The following is a 19,804-nucleotide window of genomic DNA, read 5'->3' on the forward strand; positions in this document are numbered from 1 at the left end:
CTTAGGAGCAACACAGCTTTTTGCAGTTGTTTTGTGTGTCTTTGTGGTCATGTTGTTTCTCTTTGTATTTTTTCCTGTTTTTTTGTAGTCATTTCTTTGTCTTTGTGGTGTTTTTGTGTCTTTTCCGGTTGTTTTGTATCTTTTTGTAGTTATTTTGTGTGTCTTTTTGGTCATTTTGCATCTCCTCATGGTCAGTACGTGTCTCTTTGAGTGACATTTTGGAGGTGGGGGGGCATAACACTTTGGGCTCCTGGGCCTATGCCCATTCTGTAATCCACCCGATGTCCAGATCCCAAACTTTTCCCACCCCGAGCTGAGGCTGTGGCCAATTTGCAAACATTTGCTGTGAAAACTCCCATAATAGGGTCCAGGAACTTTGACGGCCACCTCATTAGAAGTATGAGGTAATGTATCTTATGCAAACATAAAAGCCTGGTAAATCTAATTCCCCCTTTGGCTATAATGTCTCTCTGACCAGTGACAACAAACACCAACGTGACTTTGGTTTTTGAAAATACCTTTAATGGCAGTAGTAATGACAATAGGCCTAATTTATAAAGACTAATTATTAAGCCTAATTTATACAGCTCTCGTTGTTTAATGACACAGACATTAGAGTCAATGCCCTGTTTCTCTCTCTGAATGAGTTCCCTGTGAGTTGGAGGGTAAATGTACATGGTATCTGTGAAGTGTTTTGTTTATGTGTTTGACATTTGGCCCAGGCTTAATGAGAGAAATATGTAAATTCTCTGAACAAAACCTGTTTGCCCTTCAGTTTCAAACCTGTGAAACCAGATCACAATTTGCTCTTGGTTATTTGATAATTAAACAAATGTAGGTTGATGATGTACATATGTGATATAGGAATACGTTTTTCATGTCATTCAATCCAGTAGTTAACCCCCCATGTCTCTCCATCGTGATCATATACCAGGGGTAGGCAATTCCGGTCCTAGAGAGCCACTGTCCTGCATGTTTTAGGTTTCTCTCTGCTCTAACACACCTGATTGTAAGGATTTGCTCTTTATCAAGCAGCTGATGCTGTCACAGTTTGATTATTGATAGACTCAGGTGTGTAGTAGGGAGAAACCTAAAACATGTAGGACAGTGGCCCTCCAGGACTGGAATTGCCTACCCCTGTAATAGACTATGATAATGGGAAGAATTGTGTGTGGTCATAATACAAGAGAAACAGTCTCCTGCATTTCCACACCACAACCACTTAAGCGAGTGGCTCTCCTTCCTCCTTTGTCACAAGCAGGAGAGCAGAGTTGCTGCCAGATCTTCAGTCCTTACATGGAAACTCAAAACGAGAATAACTGACTAAAAAGCAGCTAATAGTAATATTTACATGATTGCCAGCTGAAAAGTTCTGGACTTGCATCATAGGAAAACCAGAGAGAACAAGTGAAATGCATTACATCCTGAGGAAGCGGCAATAGGGATGTTCGACAGTGAAAGCAAATTTGCAATGTTAGAGGCCTTGCAGGTAGAGGAGAAGCTTGTAGATATGCATATTTAGGACTGGACCTAATGGAAATCCTCCTTAAATGGAACAACTTCTTAATCCTCAGATTTCTTTGTTACATTAAATTATACTTGACAGAAATAATTTGAATCTAACTACTGTCAAGGCTGAACGTCTGACATTTGAACTCCCGTTTTTGATCTGTTTTCAAGCTGGACCATGTTTCTTAAAGTAGTCAAATTAAGGCTCTGCAGGAACTGTAGGGAGACCACAATGATACATAAAATCCACAAGGAATAATAGAGATGTTTGTTTTTCAGGGTCAGCTGTGAGCACTGTTGTAGTCGGTGATGCCACACTTCACACAGCTGAGTCAAGTCAGAGACAGTCGGCCAGAAAACACTGCCTTCAAAATAAAAGTATACATATTTATAAGCATAAAGTGAAATTCTAGCTTTAGAATTCTAGGTTTCCAGGTGAAAATACTTTTAAGGTTTGGAAGGGTGAATAGAGAATTTTTTTTTTTCATCCACATGTTACATTGTGTTGCTACCACTGCACTCTTGTGAATAAAAACGTAAAAATGTAGCTCATTTGGCCACATGTCAATCAGTGATGTACAGCAATAGCAGGTGTTTTCCATAGGGTTGGTAAGCCCCGCCCCATCCGGCAAAACCCATGGGACCTCTAATCCGAGAAAAATTACATTGATGTCTATGGAAATGAAACATTTCTTTTCTGGTCCCAGTCATTATATGTCTTGGATTATACATATGATGTTTGTGGAATTAAATGATAACTTTTCATGTGGAGAGTTTGATATTTTATTGTTCAGTGAAAGGCTCTGGAAAAAGTGTAAGGAGAAAGAGAAAGACTACATTTCATGTTGCATATGTGACGTCCGGCCATCACGCTTTCTCACCTCTTCTCAACTCTGCTGCGTCCTCTGCCAAGATTGAGATCATAGACTGTATGAGATTAAGATGCCAGGTTAGCCTGATGGCATGACGTCACATATGCGACATGAAATGTAGTCTTTCTCAAAAAAATGGACGTTGCATAACGATCTCTCTCAACTTGATCCAATCGTCTCGCCTACGGGAGCTGCCATCTTGTCAGACTTTGACTCTGCCTCATTTCCTCTTACCAAAAAAGGGCATGTATGTGACGTTGGGGCGAGGGAGATACGTCCATCTGGCTTACGTATACCTCAGAGGAGAAGTGAGGGCCAGTGGCTAGCTGTCACTCAAGAGACCGCGCCGCTAATTATTCAAAAACTTTAACATCCAATAAAATAAAAACTAGCCTGGTATAAAAATATTCACCCCTCTCAGTGTTGTCATGGTACGGAGCCCCCCTGGTGTCAGTCAAGAAAAAAAGAGCCATGTACTAAACTGAGGGTACGGATTATTAAATGTGGCAAACCGCGCCTACGGATATGACGAAAAGCAGTCAATGTACAGTGCTAAAGACAACATAGCATTAACTATAAGGCTACTCGTAAATATTGATACATTGACCTACCTGTGGTGTGCTGTGTGTTTTTTCCCCTTTTTTTAACAACTTTATTTGCATATTTTCACAAATATCCTAATACGAACATTTGTAGAACATTTCGGCATCGTACTCAGAAGAGAAAAATAAATATAAACATAAGGCAGTCATTTCACCTTTCAATGAACATCACAATCTTAAATTATAATGACATAACATAAGTAAATTTAGGAAGAGAGAGGACTTAAATACACAATAAAATAAAACAATAAATAAAGAAAAAATAGATACATAAAAAGAAATTAAATTCAAAGGTGGGCTATATTATTATTTCCTTGAAAAGAATATTGTAATATATCAGCGGTAAATAAATGTCTTATTATTAATACATTGGATAGATAATAGATAATAATTTCTACAAATGTTTGCATATTTCGTAACGTTGCATTTATTGGGGATGTCACATCAAATGCAAGTAGCTGACGTCATATCCGTAGGCGCGGGTTACCAAATTTAATAATAGTGGGAAACTTTAATTCCTTCAAAACAGAATTAAGTAACTATCTCGAGTCTGTCCAAATTATTAATAATGTAATGTATTAATATTGTATTTATGTAAGAAATGTAATTATACCACGGATAAGTTACATGATTTTTTTTATTGTAACAATATAGCCCATGTTTTAATTTAGTTTCTTTGTATGTATTTATTTTTGCTTTATTTATTGTTTTTTTCTATGCCTATGTATTTTATTAAGTATCGAAGTACTCTTACTTATGTCATGTCATTATAATTTAAAATAGTCATTTTTATTGAAAGGAGAATATATTATTTATTATTATAATATGTGTCAAGTACGATGCCAAACTGTCCTATGTTTGTACTATATTTGTAAAAATATGCAAATAAAGGTTAAAAAATAATTTAATAATGGTTGGGGCATTGGCTATGGGCATGTATACTTTTATGTTATTAGTGTCACTGCCTCCATCTCAGATGAAGATAATAGATCGATAGATAGATAGATAGATAGATAGATAGATAGATAGATAGATAGATAGATAGATAGATAGATAGATAGATAGATAGATAGATAGATAGATAGATAGATAGATAGATAGATAGATAGATAGATAGATAGATAGATAGATAGATAGATAGATAGATAGATAGATAGATAAATATATTCTATTTTATTTTGAAAGTCTGTAGCAGAAGTAGTGTGTGTTTTAACCTGACTGAGTTGACTGCGCTGACGGAGCCACATGCGCGTAAAAGTTGTCCGCGCCTCCTCCTCGTCCATGAGGCTCGTTTGGCTCCAGATATAAACACAGAGCTCCTCTCTGTCCCCGCTGCGCTCATCAGTCTCCTCTCAACCAGCAGGCAGTTTGCTCCAAGAGGCCAAGAAACAGAAGGAGACGATCTCTGGCACATTCCCCAGGATGGAGGTAACAACTCTGAGCGTAGTTTTCTGTTGTATAACTTGTACTTTCAGGCCACTTGAGCAGATGTTTTTTTTTTTTTTTTTTTAACATTTAATGCGGTTTTTGCAACCATGTGTTGTTGAAATTAAAACATTACATCATGGGAGCTCAGTGAGTATAGTACTTTAATGGTCTGTGTTATTACTGTGATATTTCTGGAGGGGTGGGGCCTGTTTGTGCAACCATTTAACAAATAATAATATTACATTTGTTCCAAATGTTCCTTATAGTGTTTACCTTTTGTATTATGTGCTATAATATATTTTTACTTATGACAAACAATATAGGTTATATATATATATTATATAATGTGTGAAAGACTAGTTGCATGTGACATAAACTCTTTGAAAAGATTCTCTTCCTTGAGGGTGTAGTTGCTCTCTTCTGTTTTGCTCTGTCACCTCAACAAAGATTGGACCTGTTTGGCTCAGTATTATTTATTTTTATATAACTGACCAAACTGATTTGAGTTTGTCTACACAAATTCATATCAAGCTATCTAATGCCAAATAGTAGTATGTTTGAGCTTCAGGTTAGTTTAAAAGTTCATAACAAGTAACCAATGTGAGTGGAGGGAAATGGAGCAGCCAGAACATCTGTCACGAGCCAGTGTTTGTAAGGGCCATTAGTTGACTTTGTCTTCACTGTAAGTCTGCATTTTGTTTTTAAGTCTGAACATTTCCCAGCCATCGTACCCTCAGTTGACAAGCTCTTTCCTCTCAAAGGCCAAACTGTTCTTTACCCACTGGCACTGAGGTTAAAAATGAAAAAAGTGTGCTGCAGGCCTGTCCAAGTCAGTTTTTCCTGCAGGGTTTGCTTGCAGGTTTGTGGCCTCCTCTTTGCAAAACAAGCTGTTCCCTCTGACTTTAACATCTTTCTCAAGTACTTAATGTCATGTGGCAAATGGGAAGAGAAACACCCATTTTCTTTCCCCCCACAGCGTGTGAGGGAGCACATTAGTAATCTGCCACAGAACCACTCAACGTTATAGGACTCAGTTATGATTAAGTTAAGCTTTAGGTCAGTTCAGCCTAGACAAGCGAGCTGAATGGAGAGAGCAGTTCAACTATTATTTTATTATTATTATTATTATCATCATTATTATTATTATCATTATTATTATTATTATTATCATTATTATTATGGATCAAGCCTCACAAATCCTACAAGCTAATCGTCCAGCAAGTGATGTCGAGGTTAATGGCAATGAGAAGCGCTGAAATGTCAATTTAAACTCCACTCCTTAACAGTGTGATCTTGGAGAACAACAGGGTCACTGTTATAAATGTAAGCATTGCTCTGGGATTTCATGGTCTATGTCTCACCCCAAATTTATTCAGTTGCGGATTTCTGTCCATTGTTCAGGTAAACTTGTGACACTTCCAATTCCTCACAGTAAACAATCTGACACCTGAATTTGGGCAAAATGGATCAGTCCTCCCATATGTTAGCTGTTGGGAACATTTTTACATGCTGCAGTTTGCCCAAAGCACCTGTAAACAAGCACTAAACTATATATCAGTCAATCTCACACTCACTGTCATTTAAACTGCTTTAAATCTGATGACATAATAGTTTAAATTCTGCTGTGTGTTTCCAGTTTCAGGAAAGAGCTGTAAATTTTGGCAAACATTGATTTACAACCGCCTCAAGCCAGTCTAGGGGAGATTAACGCATGGAAATTCTTAAAATGTAGTCATTTCCTGTGCGACAGGCTAGTAAGTGGACAAACTGGACATTTTGTGCATTTGTGTGTTTGTGTGCATGCACCTGAGAATTTATACTGCGTGTGTGTCGGGTTGTGGCCTGGTGGTTTCCCTTTGATGGAAAAACAACACCACAGCTAGGAGAGTAAGTATTTGGGAATGCCTTGCCAACCATATGGTGTGCACATTTATTATGTAATCCATAGTAAAGTTAGGAGCAACAGAGGCACGTTTGCTAATGAGTTAGTATTTTCCCATTTTGCTACAACATGTTGTACCTCTATCATTGATACTATGAACCGATACTACTGTCCCTACCGCTTATAGTACAACTATTACTACACTCAGTACCACTAGAACCAGTATATAGTCCAGTGTTACGGTAAATAAAGAGATTATTGTAGCATCCTTTGAAGCTGTGTGTGATTATGACCCAGGGTAGAAGCATCAGCTGGTATTATGCTCTGAGCTTGTCAGAACTGGGCATTATCAGTGACGGATACAGGCTGAGACTGTATACAAGCTGTATGTGTTTCAGGGCAGTATGACTGGTTCTCTGCCCTTAACATAAAACAGACACCTAACTGACCGTGAAGCTCAGTGGAATGTAGAGCATCCGCATCAAAGAAATCCTACGAAACTTTAGCCCACTCTTTAAGTCACTTTATAGTTATGGTTGGATGTGTCTTCAGAGTGTGTATAAAACGTAAAAATCTGATTTTACATCAATTCAAGAAAGTTCTACGATTAAAACACTTCTGAGCCATGATAAGTTGAGCTGCATGAAGAGCACAGCACAGTTTATAGGACAAACCACCAACTTCGCATGTGAGATTCAAATTCCACTGATGCTTCCTGTTGTGGTGTGTGTTTTTTTTATAACATCCTGCAAACCCATCAGCTTTCTCTGATATTGTCTCTTTAGCATGTTTTCGTCGTTCTGTCTACATATTTGAACTCTTAACGTCGAACTTTACTGTACCAAGAATGTTGCTATTGCACAATCAGCTAGAAAAGAGAAGCCAACGGCAGGAAGAGCATAGTTTCTGCAGAAAATTCACATTTTCACTGTTGTTACTGCCGTTGGTCTCCACTGTTTGACAACATATGTAGTTTCCCCGGTGATAACAGTAACAGTGTGAAAACTAGAACTGTACTTGAGTGCAGTAAGCATTAATGCATATCGACAGTTACCAGTGGTAATGTGTCACAAATGCACTAATAAAAGTTGAGGAGAAGACCTGTGGTTGATGCAAATAATGCTGCTCATTGCATTTTTTTAGAATGTAGGAAATGCAGTCAGCATGTTTTTATTGGCCCACACTATGTTTTGGTGTGCAATCGTTGAAAGTAAAGAAACTCTTACATCACAATGATTATTCAAACGGGTTACTGTAATCTGGTCCTGTGGCGTTGTGTACCCTGAAGGAGATTACATACGGTACAAGCCGGAACATTTTCAACAAACAGAACATATATTTGCTTAAAACGTAAGCAGCTCCCTGTCTTTGGAGAGTACAGTGTGCACAAACCTGCTGACTGAAGCATTTAAATAGTTAGTAGTAAAGATGTGATCTCCTGAAGTTTATCTAAAATATTGCCATGTGGGAAGGTTTTATTGTCTGGTTTGTTGCCTGTATTCACATCTCCACGCTGACTTCTATTTTAAAGTATTTGTATTGGAGGAAAAGTGCACCTTTATGACCAATCAAATGGTTCATAAGCCTCATAATTCCGTAGCTGCTTTTTATTGCGCAGTGGTCGTTGGTTATTTTCTCAAACGTTGTTATAATTTGTTGCTGTTCTAGGCCCTCACACTATACGAGAATAGTGTTTTTTTTTCTCTGAGACCTGCTATCAGGGATGAGGATGTGTCAGACCCTACCCCAGACTGAAGCCGTGCGTGGGCCAGAGAGATAGGCAGGGTGGGAACTAAGGACAAGATAGTGAGGAGGACACTGTGATCTGTAAAGGAAAAACACACGCACACCCACTTGGCTTTCAAGGAAGTGATGTCATGGTTGGATACATGTGGACTGAGGTAGACTGTTGTGAACATGTTGAATTTAGTCAGTCGGTATAAAGTCTACAAACGTGCAGACGGGATTTTTGAGAAGAGTGAGCCAGATAGAGGAAACTCCAAAAAAACAATATCATCATGACTTTATAACTTACTTCCAAATCTCCCTGTAGACCTGTTAACCCATACTGCCTGCACCTCCCCAACCACCCATTTGGCATCCAGCCATGCTCTTTATTTCCTTTTTTGGCAGAAAGGAGTGCAAACACAGTAAGTGGTGCAAGCTGCTTGTACTTTGAAAGTGCCATTTTTTTCAAACACAAGTTTTGTGAAATATTAAGATTTATAAGTTAGGTTTTTAGGCTTTTAAAGGGAAAGGCATTAATCTTTTGAGAGGACCAGGTATACAAAATCTGAGAAAGGAAATCGAATTAACATTATCTGCTGGAACCAAGACAACGCGGTATCAGAACAGAGACCCCAGAGACAAGTCCACTGTGACAGTAGAGTGTACAGCTGCTCGATTATGGCAAAAATCATCATCACAATTAGCTTGGTCAATATAATATGATCACTCATTGACTTTGGAAACATCATGTGTTTATTGAACTTGAATTGAATTGTCTTTTTAACAATGGACATTCTTGAACTTTAAATATAATTCAACCTAAAAGCAAATTGCAAGTGAAAGCAGAAACATGTGTAATAGTACTAACCTGACTCCGCCAGATAGATTGATTCGCATGATTCACATTTGCTCAGCATATCTATCTTGTTTGGAGATCTTTTTGGAAGGGGCGATAATACTGGTTAATGATTGATGAACCTTCTGTCTATCAACAATATACGGGCCAAATCAACCAATCAGATCAACAAAGTGTATGACGTACTGTACTAACAGAGCGTCAAGGCAAAGCTCAGAAAGTAAACAACAAAAGGATATAAGCAACTTTTCCTCAAGGAAAAGCCTCCAGTGCTGTTTTTTGCTCTTCTTTCAGAGAAGGAATACTGTATCATTCTGATAAAACTTGCTCGATAGCTGCGCTCATGTCATCCGTGGAAGTCGCCATCTTGTTTACACTGAACAGTCACTTCTCGTTGCGTCACACTTAAATCTGCCCCAAAACCAACGCTGATTGGACGTTCCCTTGGCAAATGGCTCCAAATTTTCTGCGCTGCACGTTACCAGATTGATCTGCTGATAAAATACAATGGTGCTCACAAGATCAGTATTGTCTCACAAGGCTATAAAAGTAGTTCATTGCCAGTAAAAGCCCTGCATTAAAAAAATGCACTACAGTAAAAAGATTTTTATCAGCAAGTACTGCAAGAAGTGAGTGTTATATACATGGAATATTTGATCCTAAAGTATGAAACCTGCCATGGATGAATGGATGCCAAACCCTGTGGCGATGGAATCTCTGCATGAACTACACTGTAGTGGGGAAGTTGCAGGGCTTCACTGAATTAAGTCATCCCATGTCTGTGTTACTCCATCAGCTATCTGACCCACTGTCCAGATGTTTTTTCTCTTTGTGATTGCTGGATCTGAGTGGATGACAATACCAGAACACCATGTAGAATCCCCAACAGATGCTTGTATCAAAGTCATCTAAAAAGCCTCTTCGGATCTTGACTCAGTTGTTTGTCAGATTTTTCTTTGGAATTATGGGTATATCAGCTGCTTTCTGTTCTCAGGTCACCCGGGTCATCTTATTTTCCTTCTCTCTGGATGCTTATTATTTTATTAGACATTTGTTTCCCTACCCGACAGTACTAGTCTGTGTCTGCAGCACCTCCCATTTCTCTTGAGGCTGCGTCAGCAATGTCTCGTAGATGAGAGTGCCTGTTTACCTCATCCCTCTGATTGAGGGCCTTTCACAACATGTGAAAACACACAACTAGTGCCACTGTGGGCAGTGGAGAAGTGAGATATTCAGATGATGTCCAGTCCAAAAACACATCATGTTTTCCTGGAAAGGCAGTGAGTGAGAAGGTACCCGTCTGCTCTCATACCATTTAACATGTGTAGGCAGAAGGGAGCTGCTCAGTATGGTGCCCCCCCCCCCCGGCAGAACACGCTGACTTGTGAAAATAAAATCTGTAGACTCAAAACTGAAGCCATTACACTTGGTGAACTTATTGAACAAGTGCTTGCTCAACAGCTGTGCGTTTGGTGTACTGGGGCTCACCAGCAAGAGCTTAGGAGGATTGAGAGTTCCTACAGAAGGTTTAAAGATCCTGAGCCAGACATCATCTTTATCAGCTGCATGATAGATTACATGTCCTGTTGCTCTCTGACCACTGCTCTTATATCAAGCAGATATAGGATTTACTGAGACTAACATCATGTGCTTCTTCTCCCCTGCCTCTGGAACCAGGAATAGAAACAGACAATAGCAGGCTCTGTGTGATCTTTCCACTTCTGCTGGGCATACAGTAAACCTCGTGTCTCCATCATCCACAGTCTGGAAATTAAGACGTTGGCTGGGATTAACCTTTACTTATCCAAACACAGCTCACTGAGAAGGCACACACTTTTCCTGCAGCGCTCTGCTTCACATTCACACTGAAAACTACAGTCCCGTAGAGGGTTTTCAGGGTCATGTGCTCTGTCAGCCATATGGGAGGTCAACACTTTTTTGGCTCAAAACAGCTGGTTATATTTTAAACAGTTCTATTCATAGAACAGTGTGGTGAGGTTATACATCCCATATTATCATAGTGATCAGTCCTCCCCTTCCAAACATTTATCCAACTATAAGGCAAGGGAACTCTGTCTGTCTCTCCGTTTGTCCTTAACATATCTCGGGAACCATTCATCCAATCTTCACACTTGACAGGTGTATTACTGAGGCTCCAAGGGAGTGCAGTGTCGAATGTGGTGTCATTTGGCCAGATGGTGGCGCTAGAACAGCAAACTTAACGTCTTGTCCCAAGGGAGCGCAGTGTCGAGTGTGAAGTCGATCAGATGAGCAGTTCTTGGGAACATCAGCACTTCCTGGGGCCAAGCAATCGGCTCGCTCCGAACGCACTAGTCCTTTAAATATTTCTTATTTGTTGTTGTGGGAAGTGTTTTTAATTAATAGGCAGGACTTCTTTATGTCAGCATTTTGAATTCCAAAATGAGTGCGTCAGTGTGGTGAAGCACCTTGATTCGTCAGGTATTCAGATATACTTTAGGTAGACTTTGTTATGATAATAGCAGCATTATTTTTGAGACATTGGTGAGGAAGTGTCCCGTTTTGATACCACCACTACAAGAACACTAAAGTCAGCGATTCAGCAGCTCCACTCCATTGCTCAAATGTGCCTAAACAGTATTAATGTTTATGTGCGGTAACAGTGTTCACAGCGCTGCAGACTGTCCATGGCAACAGAGGCTCTGTGAGTTTCTAGACAGGGAAAAGAACCCACAGTAGTGTCCATATCCTGCACTGAAATATTATCTGTGAATTAACCACACCATATTTTCCCAAATGGCCTGGAGATTCACACGAAACAATAATTTCATTTATGACACGCTAATATCCCCTCACTGTTCCTATGAATGTCCAAAACATAAATTGACTTTGTTGTCATGCTATGAAATAACGGCTAAGCCTCTGATTTTTCAAAGTAAAAATGTTATTGATAACAGTGCATTGAGTCTGTACTAGGGCTGCAACCAACTTATTTTCAGTGTTGATTAATATTTTGATTAATTCCTTGATAAATCGATTTGTTACCCTGGAAATCCAAACGCACTGCCAGCAAATTTCAAATCAACTTTTCAAATCATACAAATCGAATTATCATCTGTTATGGGCAGGCACAACCGATGACGACAGTGATGCGTCGTTGAAGTCGGCTAGATGCGTCACCTTGTTTATTGCTCTGATTGGTACTAATCAGTCGTACTGATATCCAGTTGCGTGCAGTTGTATTTTTAAATGCATGCATTAAGTTAGAGAGGTCTATCACTCATCACAAGGCCCTATGTCTTTCTAGATGTTAGTCTGGATTTCCAGGCTATTGTTTTGTTGTTTGGTCTATAAATGTAAAAAAAATGTCCAAGATAACTATGATGATGTTCGAATGACTTGTTTCGTCCACAACTCAAAGATTTTCAGTTTACTGTCATAGAGGAGGAAAGAAACAAGAAAAGATTCACATTTAAGAAGCTCGAATCAGAAAAAGGTGGCTCTCTTTTCTTAAAAAATTACTCAAAAATGATTAAACGATTATCACAATAGTTGGCAATTTATGCAATAGTTGACAACACAATCTTATATGATTAATCGTTGCAGCTCTAGTCTGTACTGTATGTGTAAGTGGAAAGCAACATCTATGATCTGTTTCCATGGAAGTGAGTTCAGAAATAGCTTGTTCCTTTTTAGTGTCCAAAGAGGCTTGTTTTTGGAGAACTTGAATTACATGGGTAAGGCACTCCTTTAAGAATCTATTGTTTTTTTTTTTTTTAAGTTTCCTTGTTTAGACATGCTCAATTGCTCTGAATGTTAGATTACAGCATGTTTTAGATGTGGTCTAGCATGCCTAGGGACACTCTCTCAGGAGCTGAGGGGTTACAGAGCAGAGCTGTGATCCATGCTGCCTGCACAGCTCTGGGGCTTTTTCCCAGGCCTCGAGCCCCAGAAATAGTTTGCCCTGCTCTCTCCTGCAGTGAACCAAAGTTTCCCACTCTTCCACAGAGCTTGGGGTCCCAGCTGAGTTAAACATGTGCAATACTGATAACCAACCAAAGGCCTTGTATGGCTTAGTGAAATAATGTGTCTCTCTTGTCGTCTCAGTGAAACAGTCTTTTGAGTTGAATTGAGAAAAAAATATAGTTTTATTGACATTTTAAATTAAAATACAAATTTCAATTAGTTCAGATTAGTATACTTTATATATTGTCTAATTTGCAAAACGCTGCTGAACATGTCTTTGTAAATCATAGCAGATAAAAAGCTTACAACAACAAACTATGTTAGACTGAAGTGACAGTGGAAGTTTCAATAGTTGTAATACATTTCCACAAGATTTTTACTTTGAACATGAATAAAACTGCATCAATCATCTTATATACTGTATGCATGGTCATGGTGTCTTTCAGTCAGGGAGGTATTTGCATTGACGCCATTTTCATTCTGCGTGAAGAAGCTCATTGAAGAGAAGGGCTCGCTTTAAAAGGATGCATGGAAGCTTATTAATAGATCTGAAATGACTTCTCGTAAAACTAGAAAATTGTTGAATAGTTAATGCTGTTGAAGCCTTGTACATCTTCATATACTGTAGGTATTTTATTTGAGTCACTTTTGCAACTGATAATTACTAAAATAATAAGTGGAAAATTTCATATTTCTTGTACATGACCACATTCCATTTGCAGAATTAGCAGTAAAATTGCAGAGATCACCATCAACAAATGCTTTTGAAATACTGTTAAACCATATGTTAGGAATAAGAGCAACTCACTGGGAAGAATAAAGAAATAATAATTGTATGAATAAGGGAGCTGGTATTCCTCCTGTGTCATTTTAAGTGTGAGAAAAACTGAAACATTGATATTTTTTCCCCTGCCACCCAAAACACCTGATCAGCGATTTAAACAAACTAAACCCCACTTCCTTTCTCTGTGCTGTTGTGACTAGAGCTTGTACTCTAAAGGAGGCATTTGTTTTTGAAGGACAGGAAAGAGTTAAACAATCAGAGGTTACAAAATAATGGTGTGGAGGGTGGGTGGTCCCTGGTGATTACTATTTATCACGGATGAGAAAGGAGAACTCAGGAAAAGGGTTGGGATGTGGATCAGGACACAGAGGCGGCGCGGAGAAGCATTAGTGGAGGCACTGCGGGGCTCGTTGATGCTGTAATACGTTTGGGTGGAGGGAGCAAGGTGGTGAGGTCATGCCGAGAACAAGGGGAAAAGGGAAATTAAAGCCTGTGATTATAATGGGGAATGTGTGTATCTGTTGAGCTTGGGAGATCCATGTTTTCATAGGCTACGGCTCAAACTGCAGAGAGAGAGAGGAGGAACTGAGAGAGCACACCCAGGAAATGTGACATGGCAGCTGTGATGAGAGGCATGAGCTTTTTAGTGGTCAATAAAAGTAGGATGGAAATTAGATGTAGTACGAAAGCCGGAAAAGAGAAAGGGAGGAGCACCACAAGCAGTGGCTGCGCAATGCAAATCAGTAAATGGTGACCATCGTGGTAACGTCTCTCGACCCATTCACGATTGAAATACTGGCACGAGAATGACTTGAACCTGTCGTTTTCAAGGCTCACATTCATGCACATTACAGCCTGCAACCATCAGCCAACTTATCACTTACCACAGATATGTGGAGTGAGTTAATGGTCATGAAAGGGCAGCGCGGAGGAGGGAAGTTTAGCAATCAGCTTGGGAATAGTGGGAGAGACAGAAAGTAAAGGGGCCAAGAAGTGATAACAGTGTGGGGCTGCAAGGACAGGTCCCTCCTGTCACAGGCTGCGGGGTGATGATGAACAGCTGTGGAGAGAGGGGCTCTCTTCCTGTGTCCAAACCTGCAAAATACAAAATCTTTAGCAGGGGAAGAGAGGAGTGTCGCCAAAGACATTGGCGCCAAAAGGCATTTAACCTTTTTTATTTTGGTTTGCATATTCACCCTCCCTGCTGTGTCTTAACCCTGTCTGTATTTTCCTGTTGAGAAGAAGGAAGTGAAACATGTTCATTATCTTGGACAATCTCCCTTTTCTTCAGCTGTGAGAATGTATTGTTTGTTTTAGCTGTGTTTGATCAAGTGAGTCACTGCCCTAAATAACCTCAATCAAGTTTTGTGCCTCATCTAACAGGACAAAGGCATGCCACGCATATACTTAAACATTCATTAAAACTGGCATTCTGTCAATACAAAATTGTTAAATGGGACAAACAATATGTCAAAGTTGTTGTTAACATGAAGTCTTTGTCAGATTGTTTGATTGAATGTCTTTGTTTCCCAATAGGATTCTCCATCCAAGCCATCTGTGGCTGAGCTGGCTGGAAGGTTCAAAGGTCACATTCTACCAATGCCCACCTCGCATGACCGGGTACGTTAATTATATCTTATATGTCTTATATGTTCGTATCCATACAAAAAGGAGTAGCTTGTGAATACAAATCACTGCTTGTGTTTACAGATTTTATTGACAATTCCTCCTCCTTTTTTTTTTCAGTTGCGATTTCAAAGAAAACCTCCATGTTCCCTGAAGTTGCAAAATCAGAAAGATGACCTCGATGAAACAGATGTAAGTCATTTTCTTCTTTCACTGACGCACGTGCTACGAATCTCTTCCTCACAATTACAACACAGTAGACTGTGTACTGTGGCCAAATCGGCAATTCATCTTCTTCTGCCTGAAACTAAGGTCGTCAAAAGTACATATACTTCAATCATTTTAAATATGATGTGTTTCAAAACTATATGATATCCACATTTGATAGTATCAAAGGTACCAAAGCTATAAACAAAGCAGATCTACAACCAGATTTTCAACCCAAGGCTGCAACAACAGTGAACAGAATCTCCTGTGTGATGGTGTTGGTTCAGTGACTTTTTCTGTATCAGCCCTGTGCGCAGGCTGTTTATTAAAAAGAGAAAAAATATATCCTATTTTGTGTGCCAAGGACAAGGGTCAAGGTCACTGTGACCTCATGTCTGTCCTATTTCTTGTGAATGCGATATCATGGAAACGTCCACTTGGACTCAAGGATGAACTGATTAGATTTTGGAGGTCAAAGGTCAATGTCACTGTGACCTTACAAAATTTTATGCTACGCTAATTATAACAACATTTCTTAGTACAAATGTCTCAGGATAAAATGAAGAGGGGATGACCTTTCAATGGTAAAAGGTCGCAGGTCAACTTTACTGCATCATCATAATGTTTCCGTCCATTATTTAACGGCATAACTCTAAAACTGTGGTGATCGTATAGATCTTCTGTGCTGCCAGGTTGAAGACGTGTGTGAAGCATCCATGTTTCACCAAAAAATACACTTAATACCTTTCATTAAATTCCTTCAAAGTCTTCGCTGCATATATTATGCAAGTCTGGACAGTTTGGATGTAAATTACATTTGTACAGGTTGGCCGAGGCAGACGACCCCAAAGCGGTAATTCTAGTTTCTTTTTGTCGTGGTATCAAAGGTATTGAGCTGTTGTTTTTTATACTAGTATCCAAGTTTAAAAAGATGGTATCATGACAACCTTACTCCAAACAATTTATCTTTGTGGCAAGTCTAAAGCGCAACAAAAGTGCAGAAATATTTACATCAAAAGAAATATTTATAACAAAAAGTTATTGAATACTATTTAATTTATATGATTTAGTCTTAACATTTATTGGGACATGTATACTCTATAGAACACATTATTAACAAAATGAAAGTATGACCTCACGTGATGATCTTGTGAACTCTTCATTCATTCTGGTCTGACTGTGTTCTCTTGCAGAAAACTATCGTCTCACCAAATCCCTTTAAAATCAAGCTGAAGAACTCCACCGTCATTGAGAAACTTCAGGTAGGTACAAGTCACAACATTTTAATGTTTTGTGAAGGAAATAGGGAACAACAAACAAACACTAGCCTCACCAGTGATGTGTTATTGTGAATGTGGTACACAGGCTGAAGTAGTATTATCAGGAGATTGAGATATAAAGCATCACTGCCACCCACTGTTCAGTTGACACTGGTGCCTGAGCTGTTAGCATGCTGAGAAAAAGGGGAAGGGCTTGTCACTAATGCCACAATCGGCTCAGATTAATGAGCTAATGAGATCATGGGCCACCCAGCTTTTAGTGAAGCTCAAACCCGCCACCATCGTTCCGTTAGTTAGCAGTTCACACGGTGGTCAGCCATGGGACAAAAGGGCTGCCGCTTCTCCCTCTTCCTCTTCTCCCCAGTGCAGGTAGGATACTCTCCTCTGAACTTGAGTAATGGTTCTGGGGCTAAAATTTGATTGTATGCGCTTTAGTTCTTAGGCTGAATATGACAAGTGTTGTTTGTGACACTTAAAGGGAATTTCCAGCCATGTGGAATTTCCCATCTAAAAGGAGGAATAATCTATGCTTTTTAACTCACATTATTTCATCTTTCCTTCACTTCTTTATTATATTTCCTAATACTCAAAGTCTCTTATGTTGAATTTATGACTCACTCTCTAAGACAATCTCAGGTTGACTCTCATGTTAGGTTTGTGATGTTTAAAAACATTTACATCATTTCAATTGTACAATACACTAAGGAGATAATAGTGCCCAGGCCTCAGGATCTTCCTTTCCTCTGTAGGCCAATCTTGCTCTATCACCCACTGCTCTGCTGCCTTCACCCAAGAGTCCTGAGGTGAAACTGCAGCCAGCACCGTTGTCCCCCACCACACCCTGCAGCCCGCAGAGCCCCCTGAGCCCCACCCTGCTGTCCTCACATCTGTCCAGTGAAGATGAGGATCCCGTCAGCTTTGACAGCCCTCCTGAAGGCACCCCACTGCCAAACATTAATAAGGTAAACATATGAACATTGCAAAGCTGCACATTAACTTGACAAATATGACAAATAGATCTGAGCTATTTGTTACAACATCTCCCTAAAATACAGTTGGACTATTTAGTGGTATGAATTTAAGTATCATCCTACATCATGTTATTCAAGTTTGAGTTTTTCTGATTACAGATAATTTCTAAATATTTCTGAGTAGTCGGTACGCTTATGTTTCATATATTTGCATGGGTTTTGTACATACAAACATGAGCTGCACACATTAAGGCCCCTGAAGTAAGTTATGACGTCACAACCGGACACATGGTCTCTGTCACCGTTGACGTGTTTCTCAGCGGGTGTCCTGCATCATGTATTTAAGCAGGCCTTGGATAAGCTGGAGCAAGATGCCCCTGTAGTGCATGAGTGCTGCTGCAAGGGGGATTGAAGATGTAATCCCCTTAGCCTAGTTAGAGTCCCTAGGTACCATTTTGTGCGGTGCTCTCACGCATATGCTGAGACTTGGACAGTTAACAGAAATCATTTTATCATATAAATAAAAGTATATTGAATATAGATTATTGGCAACCATGAAGATCTAAGTTGCCTTCATTTTCTTTGTTGTTATTTTTAAAACACAATGTAAATTCCCTGCTGGTTCTTACTCATCTTTTCCCCACAGACTCGTGCACGGCTATCATTCAAAAGGCGCCCGCCCACGAGGCAGCACAGGAGGTCAGCTGGAGAGATGGTGGGGGCCTCTGGGAGTGCTCTGTCCCCATGTGAACTGTACAGTCCAAAAGAAAATGGGGACATGGACCAGGTTTTCGTATATGGACAGCCATCAAGTCTGAAAACACCTGAAGAGAATGACTTGGACTGTGAAAAAACAGAGGATGAGGTAGCAAAGAGTGAGCCAGATAACAGGGGGGTACCGGAGGAGGTGCAGGAGGCAGAACAAGCCCTGGACTTGGAGGCTTTGGAGGAGGAACAGGAACCTTCTGAGCCTTGCCCTGAGATGCCTCTGGAGGAGCACCAAGGAGGAAATTACATGGTTTGAACTGTGAATGTTTACTTAAAAAAAAAATATATATATATGAATAAGTTATTCAGTGCTTTGATTAAGAGAACTCTTAAAATACTCCCCAATTTAAGCCATTTTTTAAATTTCCCCCTGTCGCCCTCTCCTGGCTAACTTACAGAACAGGTCTGTAAACACTGGAGAGTTATGAGAAGCAACTGTTCTCTGCAAATGGTAAGAAGCATCAGAGATGATACTGTATCCATTAGCAGGCAGAGAACATTTGGGTCATATTGTTTTAAGATACTTTTTTTATTTTTACAAATTGCATTTATTTTTCTTTGCAAATCAAATGAATACAAATAAAGACATTGTTAAGAGTGCACTTCCAGGTCAGAAATAAAAAGGACTTTGGAAATACTGAATGCTGGTTTGATACAAGGCAAACTATTATTAGACTTAATATATATATATATATATATATTAGCAGATATATATCCTTTATTTTGCTCATATAGTTTTCTTTTGATGTATGTTGGTCTAATTCTCTGCTTTTATTTTATTTTGTATTCTACAAAATGTCACAGTGCTTGTGTGGAGGGACTTGGATCCTCAGCAATTATGCACAGAGGTGTTAAGAAAATAAACAGCTTCCTTCTGTAGAGGAAACAGGTTGACATTGCATGTGTTTGGTCAGATTTCTTTCTGTTTTATCTTAATGCTGATAGGCCTGTCAGTAAATGAATCATGGTGTGTATTATCTCCTGAGATGATTGTTTGCTACATTTAATGTTTAATGTGCTGGACTATCTTCAGTCACATGAGGCTTAACACTTTTGATTTTATGGTTGGAGGTTGCAGGTTCTGATTGATAGTATAATCAAAATGCAGATTTGAAAGCCCCTGCACACACGGGGGACACCCACACAGATGATTTACATGACTTGCCCTGGCCAGACCTCTTCTCAGGGCTGTGTCTGTGTGTACCAACTGTCAGTTTGAAACTGCACTTATTGCACCTCTTAAAGTAGGGCAGATTACACCTTGATAATTCTTATTAGTACATGAAGTTACATAATTGTCAGCCGCAGAAACCTGAGCAGAGGTTTTATCATAATACCTGAAAACA

General features: G+C 39.5%; 1 protein-coding gene across 1 annotated transcript; it reads left to right on the forward strand.

Annotated features, from left to right (window-relative positions):
- The first annotated feature begins 4,291 nt into the window (after positions 1–4,291).
- On the forward strand, positions 4,292–19,258 carry LOC310947284 (capZ-interacting protein). Its single transcript, XM_083914069.1, has 6 exons — positions 4,292–4,411; positions 15,143–15,226; positions 15,353–15,424; positions 16,633–16,701; positions 17,469–17,681; positions 18,337–19,258. The coding sequence occupies exons 1-6, from the start codon at positions 4,406–4,408 to the stop codon at positions 18,712–18,714; spliced, it is 822 nt and encodes a 273-aa protein (XP_083770195.1). The 5' UTR covers positions 4,292–4,405; the 3' UTR covers positions 18,715–19,258.
- Positions 19,259–19,804: the final 546 nt, after the last annotated feature.

The sequence above is a fragment of the Echiichthys vipera genome (assembly GCF_963691815.1).
Source record: "Echiichthys vipera genome assembly, chromosome: 5".
Lineage (NCBI taxonomy): Eukaryota > Metazoa > Chordata > Actinopteri > Perciformes > Trachinidae > Echiichthys > Echiichthys vipera.